The following is a 16424-nucleotide window of genomic DNA, read 5'->3' as shown; positions in this document are numbered from 1 at the left end:
CATAAATAAATAAATAAAAACAAAATGAAAAAATATATTAAATAAAATAAAAAATAAAAATAAAAGAAAAAAATTTTAAATGAAGTCAAGATCTGAAAAATGCTACCCTTCAAGAAAAGCAAAAAAAAATTAATAAATAAAAAATAAATAAAAAAAATTAAAATAATTTTAAATAAAGTGAAGATCTAAAAAACACTACCCTCCAAGAAAACAAAAAAAAGTAAATAAATAAATAAAATAAAAAAAAAGTAATAAAAAAATAATAAAAAAATGTTAAATGAAGTCAAGATCTGAAAAATGCTACCCTTCAAGAAAAGCAAAAAAAAAATTAATAAATAAAAAATAAATCAAAAAAATTAATAAAATTTTAAATAAAGTGAAGATCTAAAAATGCTACTCTTCGAAAAAAAATCAAAGAAAAAACAAAAATAAAAAAAAATAAAAAAAAAAAAATTAAAAAAATGAATAAAAAAATTTTAAAAATTCTATAAAGTGAAGATCTAAAAATGCTACTCTTCGAAAAAAAATAAAAAAATACATAAATAAATAAATAAATAAAAAAAAAAAAATAAAAAAAAAAATAAAAAAAAAATATTAAATAAAATAAAAAATTAAAATAAAAGAAAAATAAAAAAATGTTAAATAAAGTGAAGATCTAAAAATGCTACTCTTCGAAAAAAAATATCAAGGAAAAAACAATAATAATAAAAAAAGATTAAAAAAAATATAAAAATAAAAAAAAAAAAATAAAATAAAAAAATAAAATAAATAAAAGAAAAAAATTTTAAATGAAGTCAAGATCTGAAAAATGCTACCCTTCAAGAAAAGCAAAAAAAAAATTAATAAATAAAAAAAATTAAAAAAATTTTAAATAAAGAAGATCTAAAAATGCTACCCTTCGAAAAAAAAATCTAAGAAAAAAAATAAATAAAAAAATGTTAAATAAAATGAAGATTTAAAAAATGCTACTCTTGGTAAAAAATTAGATAAAAGTAAATAAATAAAAAAATATTTAAAAAAATATTAAATAAAACGAAGATCTTAAATATGTTATCCTTCAAAAAATAAAAAAATGTTACCTTTCGAAAAAAACGAGTGCAAACGAAATGAAAACAAACAATATTTCATAATGCATTACCAAATATAATGGATTTTTTTTATTCGTTTATGTGTTGTTGTGTTGACAGAAAGTAAACCACAAATCATTTTCATTTCAATTCAATTTCAGTTATTATCAATTATCATAAATCAATTAATTAGTAACTATTTGTCTACGATCGGCGCAAATCTGCATGCCTGTAGATATGTACGTAATTATTTATTTCAATAATGCCGCTTTTAACTACAAGTAAAGGTAGGTAAATCATTTCATATTCAGATTTTCATCTTGTAAAGTTAACCACTTCTGCTACTACGCAGAAAAAGTACATAGAAGATATGGTAATTATATTAAAAATATAAGTGAAAAACTTAAATCATACACAGCAGATGCTGCAGCAAACAAAAACAAACCAAAAAAAAAGTGAGTAATAAAAAATACAGAAATCAAATAAATCGCAAATAAATCTCAACTAAGCGCAGCTGCTTGGCAGAGCAGCACAAAAGACAGCCAACGGCAGCGACACCAACAATTTGAAGCCTTAACAGCCAATACAACTACAATACATTTCTATATTAACTAATTCACTAAAACTTAATTAATTAAGAGCAGCAGCGCGGACTTGGATTTGCTTTGCAATGCATATTTCTTCTAAATTCTGCCTACTTTATGTTTGCATTAAAACTAGAAGTTTGGGCATTTCTTTGTTCACAATTCACAAATTCAATTCAATTCAATTCAATTCAATTCAATTTTAACGTACAATTTTTTATTCTATGCAAAAATTAATTGTGTTTCGCGATATGGAATTACAAAATAAAGGCTTCATAAAACTAAACCAACTTCAAGAGATATGTTTTCATTTATATATTTATAAAAAAAAAGTGTAAGCATAATAAAGTAAATGAACTAAATAAATAAATTAAGAGAAGTAAGTTGAAAGCGCGCGGCGGGTGAAAACTCAATGACCCAAACGACTGAATGCGTAGAAATCAAGCGGAAGCTAAGGAAACAAACAGTCGCAGTAGACAGTAGTGTTGCTTCACAAAAAAAAAGGCATAAAAGCGAAACTAAAAAGCAACAAAAAGCGAAAGCAAAACATAAATTGAAGAAAATTTTCATCAACTTTTAAATTTCCAATTTACTTAAAGGGACATTTATTTACGATTCCGTTAAGTATGCGCGCATTGTAGCTAAACATTTGTTCGGAAACATTTATGTATGTACCTATGCGCGTACACATGTCGCAAGTCTTGTATTATACAACTACGATGCTTATCGCGCTCTCCCATGCATCCATCATTGAACTAATCAACTAATTCAATTTCAACTTATCCATTTCACGCTACAAGTTTTGCAACTAATTCACATTAATTTAAATAAAATTAGCTGTAAAGTTATAACACTTAACTACTCGTACATTAAGCAGCGTCGTGTGCAAATCACGCGCCATCAATAGTCACTTAGTAAGCGCGCATGCGTGTGCTGCTGGGGGGCGTTCAGCCTAAGTGGTGTAGCGGTGTGTGTGTGTGTGTGTGTGACAGAGTGCGGAACGCATATTTTTACAACAATACTTATTTAAATATACAGATTTTTTTTAAATCACTTTTTATGCATTACTTTAACAAGAAAAAATTGAGTTTAAGCAAAGAGTAGGAAAAACTATGCGCTCGCTGCTCCTCAACAACTCCACGCCACAACCAGAAAACCCAACACCAGCAAGCGGCTAGGCTGCATAGCCTGCATTTGTGTTGGCCAGCCGCTTACACAGCATCCACGCAATACTACATACAACAAAGAAATCGGTTAAAGAAATTTCTGGCATTCCTACGCGCCCGGCTGGCCCTTAGCTAACAAATAATACCCTGATCCAAACTCAAATTGTTGGCTGCGGCACTCTTCGCCGCCACATGCATGTGATGATGATGGTGGTGGTGGTGGTGCGGATGATGGTGTACGCTATTTAAGTGGTGATGATGGTGCAGCTGCTGCTGATGATTGCCCAGCAATAAAGCAGTAGTTGTTGGCGTCGATGAGGTGCTGCCGTTGCTGCTGCTGCTGCTGCTGCTGCTGCCATTAACGATGGCTGTTGCTGTGCTGATGGCAGTGCCACTGGCAGTGGCGTTGGCGTTGCTGTTGCTGCTAGCGATTTTACTACTCTTAGTGGCAGTGCTGTTGCTGTTCCCGTTGCTTGCTTTGCTGAGCTTGCCGCTGGCGTCCATCGAATGCCTGCATCCGTTCGGAGCGCTGTTCGTTGTCGCCTTGCTGCCACAGCTGAGGCAGAGCACACAAGTCGATTTGTAGCTGGTTGGCAGACTGCCGCCACCGCTGCCGCTGCGATTATGCGCTACCATTACATGCGTCACGGTATTTGTTGGCTCCGAAGCGCGTCGTCCATTGGCTACGACATGGCCAATGTTGTTGCTGCTGTCACCATATTTTCTCAACGCATCAGATTTCTTGGCGTTGCCATTACTGAGCGGCGATTTCTTGCTACCGATACCCGCGCCGCCACCAATGCTAGAGCCACCATTTATTTGCGGTGAAGCTGCATTTGCGTGCTGTGTCTGCTGATTTGTTGATTGTGCCTCTTTCAGATGTGTGGTTGTTGTTGTTGTGTGCTTCTCCACGCCGTGCGGACTTGTGTTGCCACCTTCCAGTTGAAACTTTTTCACCAGTGCCTTCACCGAAGTGGGCGATGCCTCCGCGTTGGGTGCTTTGCGTATAACTTTCGGTGTTGTGGGTGCGTCGGGGAAGAGGCAATGCGCTGTTGTAGTGGTTATATATTTTTCGTTGTTGGCACTATTGTGGCTGTTGACGTTGCTGCTGCCGCTGCCGCTGCTGCTGCTGCTGTTGGCGTGGTTATAACCACTGGGCAGGCTAAATGTGGCAACCACATTAGCAGATGCAGCAACTCCTGTCGTCGCTGAAGTGCCGCCCATTTCGCTACCTCCAATTACAATTGTTGTTGTTGCTGTAGCCGAAAGTGGCTTCTTCACCACACCACCAGCAACACCAGCCGTTGCGGTCGGCGTTATTTTCTTGGTAGCCAGGAAAGTGTTCTCCTTGTTGGAGTCTGAGGATGAATGCCGGCGTGCAGGTATCTGTAGATGCTGTTGGTGATGTTTTTGCTGTGCAAATTGGTGCTGTTGTTGTTGTTGCTGCTGCTGCTGATAGTGATGGTGGCCGCCGTTGTACTGCAACGGTATGGTTGTGGCACGCATTGCGGGCACCGTCACAATTGCGGTGGCTCTTTGTGTTGTTGTTGTATTAGCGCTTGAAGCGAACTTTGTGCCATTGCTGTATCTCGAAGCATTGCCAGCACCGGTGGCATAACTGGAGTGGGTGCTGCTATTGTGGCGCGTGGCGTTATTTGTTGTTGAGTTGGTATTAGTGGCACTTCGGCCATTATATTTGCCATAGCCATTGCTGTTGTTGTATGCAGCCTTGCCATTAGTGATGACCACAGGCTTGATTGGTTGTGGTGCTTCCTCCACTTCCTCCGCATCGGATGATTCCATTTTGCTGCCATTTGTGCCATTCAGCTGGCTGGAATCAATGCTAATGTTGACTTCTTCGTCTTCGTCGTCGTCATCGTGCGACATTTCGTTTTCATGTTCAGCTTCATCCGCTCTCACCTCATCCACATCCTCTTCCTCTTCTACCTCATCTTCCTCGTCGTCGTCGTCGTCGTCGTCATCATCATCGACATCTTCGTCGGCTGCAGCGGTTGCTGAGTTGACTGTCGTTGGTTTGGTGATGTCTGTGAGGATTTGTCTATCGATTGAGCATTCGTCTTTCAACCAAATGTGCTCGAGACATCCTGCAGCATTCATGCGATCACTGTAAAACAACGAAAAAAAAATATATCAATAAATTTTTAATGCTGATGCAAAAAGGATATCTTTGAGGTTCACAATGGCACTTTTTGATTAGCCAGAAATAGCGAGGGCGTGCTGATTTTTAAATTGTTTTTTCACTCAAAAACTTCATGAATTACGGGATTTCCATAACTTTAAAATATTTACAGATGTTTAATTCACACAAATAATAACATTAGAGATTTAGGAATTACAATAAAAAATAAAAAAACTCAATCAAAAATATGTTGCAAGCTTAGCCAGTCTCTACATCCACATCTCACTATTTTTGGCGATTTCGCTACCAACCAACCGCACATCTCCACACCACTGCACAACAAACATCCACTTACTTTGGCTTTATTCGCAAAGCGCGACGTATAAAATCAATTGCCGCAGCGGACACTCCGCCAAACAGTTTGTCCGGAAATGTCAGCGCACATTGCGAAATGTTGAGGAACGTTTCCTGTTTTGTCTCGCCGCCGAAAGGCGAGAAACCGGACAGTAGTACATACGCCAACACGCCCACCGACCAAATGTCCGTCAACAATGAGAGCGGCTCGTATTGCAACACCTCGGGTGCCACGTAATCCGGTGTGCCGACAATCTCACGCACATTTGTGCCCTCGGCGACGACGCGAGAGATGCCAAAATCGCACAACTTCAAGCCGTCTGCAAACAAACAAAACAAGCAGAAGAAGAAGAATAATGAAATGATATAACAACAATTTCAATAGTGCACACAGTGTGCCCTAAAAGATACGCACCTTCGATGTGCTCACCAGTGAGCAAAATATTTTGTGGCTTCAGATCGAGATGTGCAATCGAACGTTTGTGCAGGAACTGCAGTGCTTTAAGTACTTCACGCATGCAATAGCGGGCATGTGCCTCACTGAGGCACTCCTCATTGTCTAGAAATGTTTGTAGCTCACCACCGGTTGCCCTGGAAGAGAGAGTAAATTGCATAATTAGAATAGGTGGCTTTTCAAAAGGCTGTTCAATTTGCTTGGCGCTTACAGTTCCAGCAGCAACGCCGTATCGGAGCGTGACTCGTGCACCGCATTCAATTTGACAATATTGTCGGCGCCATCACAGAGCATCAGTACAGCGATCTCATGTTTGATCTCCTTGTCTGAGGATTGAGCGCGTCGGCGTCGTTTTAGAAATTTAGCAGCAAAATGTACACCGGAATTTTTGTGTATTGCGCGGCGTACAGCAGCGAATTTGCCTCTGTAGAAAAAGAGAAGGAAAATTGGGAAAATGAGAAATATTAAAAATGGGAAAATACTAAAAATTATATATAAAATTTGTTTTAAATTAACAAGACAAATAGAAAGGCAGGATGTAGACAAGCTTTGTATTATACTATAATTTATTTATGATAATTTTTTCAAACCGTTTTATTTTCTTGGTTAGGGGACAGATACCGGCCCATTTTGAGCGGACAGTTAAATATTGTTTAAATGACACACGGCCTGTGCGATTTTCAGTGCATGCCAAGAAGGACTCGCTGTTTCAAATTTTGCATAGTTATATTTTTTTCGCTTGCTATTCTCATAAATCGAGCTTGGGCTTTTACTCTCATTTGAGCACACGGCTATTTGATCCCACCCTGGCTTACTCTTAAGGAAAGTGTTAAGTTTACAGCCGCGAAATTTAACCAGCAACATGCATTTGGCTTGCCGTGAAATGTTGCTAGCAACATTGATTGTCAAATGAGAAGCGTCAAATTTATAAATACTGCCCCAGAAGTAATTGGCAAATTTTAGCAAGAAAAGTGTGTTTAAATAAAATATATGCATAAAAAAATTGGCGCGTACACCCTTTTTGGATGTTTAGCCGAGTTCCTCCTCCTATTTCTGGTGTGCGTCTTGATGTTTTTCCACAAATGGAGGAACCTACAGTTTTTTTTCAGACGGCAAATGGTTTTTTATGAGGAACTTTTTCATGACAGAAGTACACTCGGAGGCTTGGCATTGCCTGCTGCGGGGCGACCGCTATTTGACAAAACTGTTTTTATCATTTTGCTGTTTCATGCGCCGAGATTCGAGTCTACGCACTCTCGAATGGTAGTCATGCACCAAACCATTCGGCTACGGCGGCAGCAAATGGAAACAGGGGTGAAATGAAATGTTGCTAGCAACATGTTGCGAGCTTTTTCACAGCGTGAACAGAGCACAACTTTGTCGTAAAATTATTATTATTATTAAAGAGAGAAAATTTACGCATATTTCACGTATAAGAATTTCATATCTATTTTGACAGCTAATTTCTCGTTAAATTGTAACAGAAAAACAAATAAAAAGAAAAACTTCATTATCAAGAGACACGTGATTTTACTTGAGTAGATTTCTCTGTATGTAATGCAAAAAAATTTTAACTTAGTTAATTTTTGTTTCACAATATTTGCAATGCTTTTGATGCCAGTTGTTTTCTATTAATTTTGTATAAAAAATATAGTCCATACTACAACAAAAGCAACATATTTTAAGGTTTCAAAATTTATGTAACATAAAATAAATTCACTAAATTTTGATCGTATTGTCGAACTTTTTACACAGAATTTTTAAGTTTTCGTTTTCCGGTAGGTAGTTTTATAGCCAATTTAATTCTAGTGCAATAAAGTATACGTTTGAAGTTGATTTTTAATATATTTTCTTACTAGCGGTCTTGCACATATACGTCCATACGACTTTTGAAAGCTTGAAGGAGTGAAAATGCAGATAATGTCAACAGAAAAAATAAGTAAAAATCAATGGGAACTTTCAGCAAATTCATACTTGTATAGGGGTTTTCAATAGGTGCGCTTCAACTTTTTTCCGATAGGGAGGGCGAACGACGCAATATTTTTTATTTTTCGCTTGTCATTTGTAAACTTCATTAGTATACATTTCACCATGGAACGCTACACACTTGAGCAACGATTGCAAATCGTGCAAATTTTTTATGAAAATAATCGTTCTGTTGCTGCTACTTTAAGAGCATTGCGGCCATTTTACGGTTCATTTAACAAGCCGTCCCGTTTTGGGGTTATGTGAAGTCATTGGTCTACAGTAACAAGCCGGCGACGATTTGTGAGCTCAGAGCCAATATTGAACGCGAAATTGCTGGAATTTCGGTCGATTTATGCAAAAGAGTGGTCGAAAATTGGGTTCAACGATTGGACTTCGTAAAACGTGCACGCGGTTGTCATGCAAAAGAAATCGAATTTCATACTTAAATGTATATGTTCAAACTCGATAATAAAAAAAAAAATTAGTTAAAAAAGTCAAACCGTTTGTGTTTTATTCAAAAAAGTTCAAAAGTTGAAGCGCTCTTACTGAAAAACCCTTTACTTGAACTAAATGATCTATACAATTGCACGCCAGAAACAAAAATTTAAATTCTGAGTAAAAAGTTAGAAAATCTGATGATGATGCATGAAGTATTTTTTCGAATTTTGTAAAAAGTTTGAGACTTAGATTTATACGGCTCTCAATATACTAAAAATATATTCTTATACAGAGTTGAAAAAAAAAAATAGTATGAAAAACATTATTAATTATTATTATTATTTTTTATTATTATTACGACTCTTTGATGTTAATTTGTACTATTAAAGCCTTTAGCTAGTAAACATTTTTAGAAAAAAAATATATTAAGATGAAAATTTTATTCTCTTTAACTCCATGTAGGGTTAGTATTAAAATATTTAAATAATTTTGGTTATATCCGAGGGCATGAATATGTAGAGAAAAAAATCGATGGAATAACGAGACTGGCACTGTTTTAGAGGAAGTAAGCACCAGTCAAACGCCAGCCTTTAATTTCAAATGCAGTACCTTTCGTTTCTGTAAACAAATCTGTGTAGTCAAAGCCTTCGTTAGCATTAGTGTTTTGTTCTTGTTTCTCCAAAAAAATGTTAAGAGAACAATAGAGCAAAATAATGTATCGGCTCATTTCGCATTGTGTGTCGAGTCAAGTGAAGCAATCCAGTGAGCAAGATCAGACCGTTAACCGGCTCTCCGCGAATTTGATAGAATCAGCCGATTGGCTGACGTGATCGGGTTCATGAGAGCGACTTGAATATGAAAAAAACTGAGATCGTGTTGGTGATATATGAAAAAAATCAAGGTTCTTCGTTGCCGTCTGCACAACGACTGCTTGAACGAGTGTGTGAATACGTGTGAAATGAGCGGGCAGAATTCTGCTGCCAAGTACGCGATGATGTGGCAGCCGAAGTTACTCCTACATTTTGTTTTTCACTATAGCTGATGGCTAAACCTGCTAATCTATCATCCTTGATATGAGACCAACCGCTTTATTCGTGCGATAGTGCGCTGTGCGAGTGTTAACTGTTGTCTAAGGGGAAATCTGCATTAAAGGGAACAAGGTTTGAGTTCATTGAATCTGGAGTAACGGCAACCGTTTGTTTTGAAGCAGTTGGCAGAGCAAAGCCTCAAGCATTTTTCTGAACAATGGATGAGACGCATAAAGCGTTGAGCGAGGGATATTAAGTGATATTAAGTAAAAAAAATATGTATGAAATCAAAATAAACTAAGTTAATTTATTTGCTCTTTAATAGCCATACCTCGTACACTTTATATTCACTAACTTTTGTTCGAGGCACTCAAAGTACTTAGTACATTAAATTAGCCTAATCCTCACACTTAACTAGAAATGGTTTGTTGTGCTTAATAACGGTGCAATTTAATTAAATAATAAAAAATTAAATAGTGAAAAGAATGAAGTAAACATCTAAATACTGAGCACCGGTTTCAAAGAACCGTTGAGTTGAGTGGTTAGGTAACCGCCGCGCAAAATACTTGATTAATGAAATTCTTGCAATGAGAGCAAATGCATGTACACACACACACATCCATGTTTAATTTGGTAACGGTCTGGGGGCGCGTGACGAGTGACAGAAGTCACCAGACAGCATAGTCCAGTTTTGGATGGGTGGATAGACAGACAGACAAACAACATAAGAACAGACACAATTCATTTCGCCGGACGATTTGGTTTAAATGACAATGTTGCATTTATTTGTGGACTTAGTGGCGATGTTAGGCTGTGTTGCAATGCAAGTTAATACTCAAATATGCACAAATGCACATATATATGTGTGTGCGTATGGGTGTATGCGGTATAAATTGTAGACTTTATTGTAAAAGTGTGAAAGACTTGCGGACATTTTTCACGTTTTGTCGCGTACACTTACGGCATTAAGTGGTAGCTTGATGACAGTAATAAAAGCAACAACAACAATAAGAGTAAGAAGAACAACAAGCAGAATGACACTTGGCGTATGACGCATAGTAATGTGCCACGCAACGCAATTGTCACAGTGATGTTGAAGAAATAATAAAAACATTTGTTTGTATGCGCGAGTGTGTGTGTGCGTTTAGCCCAACTGCAAGGAGTTCATGTCAATAATAAAAGCCAGAGCAACGGCTTGCTTCCGGCATACACCACACGAAAAGCAACAAAAAAATTTGTGTAGTTTGCTATGAAATATTAGAGTAAAGTTTGAAAAAGCGATATGAGTGACTTTTTGTGCATACAACAGTAGTGATACAAATAGCGGCATTAGAGGTTAGTGAAAAGTTAAAACTGTAATAATATGAAAAAATAGTCTTTTGGAGGGACTTTAAAGAAAGTATGAAAATATATTTGTATTTTAAAAAAATTTTTATTGGCAAAAGTTTAAATACAAAGTTTTTTTTTTTAATTTGGTAAAACTAAAATCTATGTAAGAAAAATTTCATAAGTAGGCTTAAGGGGTTACATGGGTTTCGTCGCGTAAAAAAAGGCCTATTTTCAATAGTTTTTTTTCTATGTAAAAAATTATTTATTTAATTCAAACTTTTTTCTGTCTTATAGATACATACATATTTAAAGAATAATTTCTGAAATTTTCAAAGAAAAAAAAAATTAAAACTCCTTCATTGTGACGTCATTTTCGGTGACACCTCGAAAAAAAGGTGCGTCCGCGTTGTCAGCATAACTCCTGACAGGCTCATAAAAAATGAAAAAACAAAAATAAGTGCTTTAGTTAAGACCATAAACTCGTGCTTGAACGAAGGAAAGAAAAAAAGTAAAAATTGGAATTTTGGCAGACATTTTTCCAAAGAAATGAAAATTTCGGTCAAATTTGCTTGACATTTTATTTTTTTTTTTAAATAGTGGTAATTGAAAAAAAAAACAAAATCCTTCGTTCAAGCACGAGAAAATTGTATCTCGAACACCTGTGTAAAATTTCATCAAGATCGATTGAGTAGTTTTCGAGAACATTTGACAACCGACTTTGAAAACACGGTTCCGAGAAAAACGCGTTTAAAGTGTTGAGTAACAATAAAAGTGGCTTGGAGCGCACACATTTCAAAGGCTGTATCTCCGAATTTATTATTCGGATCGACTTGAAAATTTAGGATAATATTCTTGAGATGTTGTAGAAATTAATAAGCGAAAAAAAATCGATATTTTGAACCAACGAAACCCATGTAACCCCTTAAATAGGGTTGGCGGATAACTTTGTACAGCACAAACGAAATAAAAAAATTAATAACAAGGTTCCGACTCTGGTAGAGGCGGAAGCGCTAATAGGATTCTGGATGAATCAACCCATCTACCAAGCAACCAACCAACATCTGGTATTCCGTCATAACGAAGTCGTTTAATCGATAAATCGATCAATTTTTATCGATTTATTTTTTATCGATATTTTTTTATCGAATATTTTTATTATAGATACATTTTAGTTATGGATCCAGTTCTTACTATCGAGTAAGCTTTAATTATCAATTTAACTCTTTTGTTATCGATTTAACCCTTTTGTTATCGATTAAAATTTTTTATTATAGATTAAACGTTTTGATTATCGATTCAACTTTTTTATCGTAAATTTTTTCTCACAACAAAACTGTCTTTTAATCGATTATACATTTATATTCATTTATTTTTTATCGAGTAATTTTATATTATCGATAATGTTTTATGGAATAATTATTTTATTATGGATACATTTTATTTATCGATTTAGTTCTTATTATCGAGCAGGTTTTTATTATCGATTAAACTTTTTTATTTTCGATTTAACTGTTTTATCATTGATTTACCTTTTTTATTATCGATTAAACTTTATTATCGATAAAATTTTTTCATTATCGATTCAACTTTTTTATCGACAATTCTTTATCGTGAATTTTTTCTCATAATTTCTCAAACAAAACAGTCATTTAATCGATTATCCACATCTATTGATTTATTTATTTTTTATCGAGTACTTCTGTAGTATCGATAATTTTTTATCGAACAATTCTTTTATTATAGATACATTTTATTATCGATTTAGTTCTTATTACCGAGTCAGTTCTTATTATCGATTTATTCGAAATTCTCAAACAAAAAAAATTCGATTTAATTGGCATTTGGAATAGAAGAGTAGTCATTTTGTAATCCTTGTTTGCATTATTTCTGTTTTGGAAACATACTACACTCGACAGATCTGCATCTCTGTGTTCAATATATCCTATTGCGATGAAAACTTCTTACATTTTGCACAATACTGTACGCATGAATTGATAGAATACGGGCATAAATACTTAGTTATTATGCCACAATCCACCTAACACGTTCCAAATCAAGTTCACGGCATCGAATTGCCGCATTTGCTAGGCACACACATGGCATGACATATGTATGTATAGGTGCATACGAGGGTCACCACTTTAATATTTCGTGGTCACACATTCTCTACTGTCTAGTCATTCATTTGGAACTCATCCAATTTCTTTGCCCCATTCAGGTGTTGCATTTTGTAGAGGGGTGACCTAAATTTGCTGTTGTCGTACGAATTAAGGAACTCAAAGATTTATGCTACCTCCTATGCTGCAGTGTTTTATTATAAGTTTTTCTTCTGACAAAAAAAACTTCTGTGGCAACAAAGTACCTTCTTCAATCACAAAATATCAATAGCGACCCTCGTGCGCAACACAAATAACTGCGCTTATGTTTCCAAGCAGTGTCCAGTTCAGCTTGCCAGACTAGCAGCAGCAGAGAGACGGACGGCCAGAAAAACAAGCAGCGCTCAAACGGATGTGTACGTTTTGTCTGGACGCATCGACTTGGGCGTGAGTAGCCAGCCGCCCGGTTTTAGTAGCTCTGGCGCCGACATCCATTCATTGATAGAACACCACACAATAGAAGCAACATCGGCGCGCAATAACAAAATCGACTGCCTGCTCGCTTGCGTGTTCGGAATGATGAGTTGAGTGAGGCGTGCTCTGGCACTAAGCAGTCTTAATAATGAAGGTTTTTCGTGCTTTTTTGTTTTTGTTTTGTATCGGGAAATACAAATAGAAGTACTCATAGAGGCATACGGTAAATAGCGTTGCAATGGTGCGGGGTCTGTTGTAGGTAGACAGTGTAAGGATGCGTGCTAGTGCGACGGTAGCAGCTGTTAGCACATCCATACACACTAATGTATGCAGGCACAGACTCTCAATGTGGTGACAATTTATGACCAAAGGGAATGCAACACGTAAGACCAATATCGCCGCCTGCCTATTAGTGTTGCAGCTGCGATTCTTCGTGGTCACTGGCACTAACGCGAAAGTTGGCTGCTGATTGCTAGATGTTAGCCCGGCAGCTGTGTGCATTTTATTGTGCTTCACTGTAAGCTGCTGATCTGTTGATTGGTATGCGGGTTTGGTTTGACGCAAATAAGTACGGCTTTAGTCACGCAAGATATTTGAAAGCATTTGCGTAAATTATGTTGCATTGGTGAATATAAATTTTTCTCGAGGAAATCGATGCATTTATAACAGAATTGCATTAGGACGAACAACATGCAGCGAGATTGCTGAATGTTAAGTAGAATCGAGTCGGAAATAAAAATAAATTAATTAAGTAAAAGAAATAAATTAAACTAAAAGAAAATAAACTAAAATAAAATAAACTAAAATAAAATAAAATAAAATGAAATAAAATAAAATAAACACAAGAGACCACAATAGACCAGATATTTTCCTTATTGATAAATCTCAAGCGACTGGTTATATAGTTGATATTGCTGTTCCTCTAAACAGAAACATGCAAAAAACATATGCAGAAAAAATATCCAAATATTCTGACTTAGGCATTGATGTCAAACGCCAGTGGAAGCTAAGGAAGGTGCACATACTACCAATTATCATCTCAGCCCACGGACTAGTGCATAAAAACTTAGCAGACAACGTCAAAACTCTTCAACTCCCAGAATATTTAATTTTCGACATGCAGAAAGCAGCTTTACTCAATTCTTGTCATATAGTCCGAAACTTTTTACAGTAAACGTTTTTCTTGTTAGTAAATTTGTTAACTATTTTGTATAATATTTATATATATATTTAATTGTAATATTTTGTACCTGTTATAAATTATTGGCTTGCAGCTAAGCTGTCGCCAATTAATGTAAAACACTCCTTTTTTGGGATGCAATAAAAAAAAAAAAAATAAAATAAAATAAAATAATATAAAATAAAATAAAATAATATAAAATAAAATAAAATAATATAAAATAAAATAAAATAAAATAAAATAAAATAAAATAAAATAAAATAAAATAAAATAAAATAAAATAAAATAAAATAAAATAAAATAAAATAAAATAAAATAAAATAAAATAAAATAAAGTAAAGTAAACTAAAATAAAATAAAATAAAATAAAGTAAACTAAAATAAAATAAATTAAAGTTAACTAAAAAAAAAAGATAAAAAAAATTTAATTAAATAAACAAAAAAAATTAAATGAAATAAAACAAATAAAATATAATAAAAAACCGTAAACTAAAATAAAATAAATTAAAGTAAACTAAATAAAATAAGATAAAAACAAAAACAAATTAAATTAAATAAACAAAAAAAAATGTTATTAAAAGGAAATTAAAACAAACCAAAAAAAGGGCGCGAAACTTTAAATGCGGTTTTCTCAAAACTATGTTTTTTGTACTGGTGATCACTGTAACTTAAATACCGCTTGGTAGATTTCAATAAAATTTATACTGCTTTTGAAAAACATAAACAACACGTTTCTCATCGAAGAATTTTTTTTCAAAAATTTCCATTAATTGTCGGTTTTTTTTTCTCTAAAATCTGAGAAACATTTCCTTAGGCCCCCATAATGTTAATTTCGAAAAAAAAGCTGCGATCAGGAACAAGATTATCTGTTAATATAACTAATTTCTCTTGTCCGATTGATTTTAGATAAATCTCCAAGGACTCCAAGGACTTGTGATGATCACCGCAAGGGACTTCTGGTGAAACGGTCTCCACACAAACAGCGATAACTTTTACAATTAATAATTTTTTGTTTTTTGAAATTTTGCTAAAGTCAAGTCGAAACTTGATGTATTAATGCTATGATTTCATTTTGGTAAAATAAATAAAGCAATTGACTAGCAAAAAAAAAATTATTGAAAATCATCATTTTTTCGGGCCTCAGACTACCTCTAACCCCTTAATTTGGCAGATTTACTTTTTTAAACGTGGCTGTTTTCTCAGAAGTTTGCATATCAACTTTTCGGAAAGGTTTCCAGGTCGATGTTGCATATAAAGATTTTTCTAAGGCTTTCATCAGAGTTTCACATTCAATTCTTGTTAAGAAATTCGCGTGTCTTCTCTTCCATTTTTTACCTCTCGATTAGTTGGGCTTCTATTTCCTAAATCGTAGGTGGAACTAAATTTCCGTTCGTCCAACTGAGAGACTATGAGTTTTTTATTTCCAAAGTCAGCTCAAATGGAGTTTTATTAAAATATGCGCGGAGGTATATAAAGTTCGATCCGCAGCAAATTCAGCACTTCTTACTTGCTTTCGTTTAAAATTTTCAAGGATAAAACGGGTGAGTTAGTTTCTTCTGAAATAAAGCGAGTGGTAATGGAAAAAACAGCGAACGTTCGGATTCAGGAGGCCACTTTATATAGGAATAAGAATTGACTTTTAAGCAGATTAGATACAGACAGACAAAAAAACCAAGCAAAAAAATGCTGTTACTCATGATTCAATAATCGATAAAGTTTTGCTCAGTAAGCAAATTTCTCCTTCCCTATTGACATATTGGCTCCTTTCATAAGACTAACTATAGAAATCTTTAGTAAAAGTTGGAGAAAAGTAAAATTTGTAGGAAAACCATTTCGTTTTCAGAAAAATGTGCGTGTGAGAACTTCCTCTGGGTTTGTATCGGTATGTTCGGAACCAGTATGACATGGAATGCACCCTGACTTACCGCATATCTTTCAACATTTTTTGGGACAATGCGTGCGAAAGGTGGACTTTTTGACAATACAAGACCGATGCATTTCAAATATAGGTCTCGGAAGTATTTACTAAGTTGCTTCCAAAATACATAATTTAGCGAGCTGAGTTCACTTAGCAATATGTAATTAAACCCATCCCACAACACCCGTGGTAACGTGCACGCTGATGAAGCTAAGTGGTTTCGCTCAA

The 16424-nt window shown here is 34.9% G+C and overlaps 1 protein-coding gene across 1 annotated transcript; it reads right to left on the bottom strand.

Moving 5' to 3' along the window:
- Positions 1-1122: 1122 nt before the first annotated feature.
- Positions 1123-16220, bottom strand: LOC129238049 (death-associated protein kinase related). Its single transcript, XM_054873090.1, has 5 exons — positions 16204-16220; positions 5977-6189; positions 5727-5902; positions 5313-5631; positions 1123-4942 (listed from the first exon to the last, which is right to left on the bottom strand). The coding sequence occupies exons 1-5, from the start codon at positions 16218-16220 to the stop codon at positions 2950-2952; spliced, it is 2718 nt and encodes a 905-aa protein (XP_054729065.1). The 3' UTR covers positions 1123-2949.
- Positions 16221-16424: the final 204 nt, after the last annotated feature.

This window comes from Anastrepha obliqua, chromosome 2 (assembly GCF_027943255.1).
Source record: "Anastrepha obliqua isolate idAnaObli1 chromosome 2, idAnaObli1_1.0, whole genome shotgun sequence".
Taxonomy (NCBI): domain Eukaryota; kingdom Metazoa; phylum Arthropoda; class Insecta; order Diptera; family Tephritidae; genus Anastrepha; species Anastrepha obliqua.
Note: the sequence above shows the minus strand (reverse complement) of the source record. Positions and strands in the feature narration are given on the sequence as shown.

Coding starts and splice junctions, on each gene's coding strand:
- LOC129238049 (XM_054873090.1), bottom strand. Junction 5,903..5,976: donor ACGGCGTTGCTGCTGGAACT/GTAAGCGCCAAG, acceptor TCTCTCTTCCAG/GGCAACCGGTGGTGAGCTAC. Junction 4,943..5,312: donor GCTTTGCGAATAAAGCCAAA/GTAAGTGGATGT, acceptor GTTGTTTTACAG/TGATCGCATGAATGCTGCAG.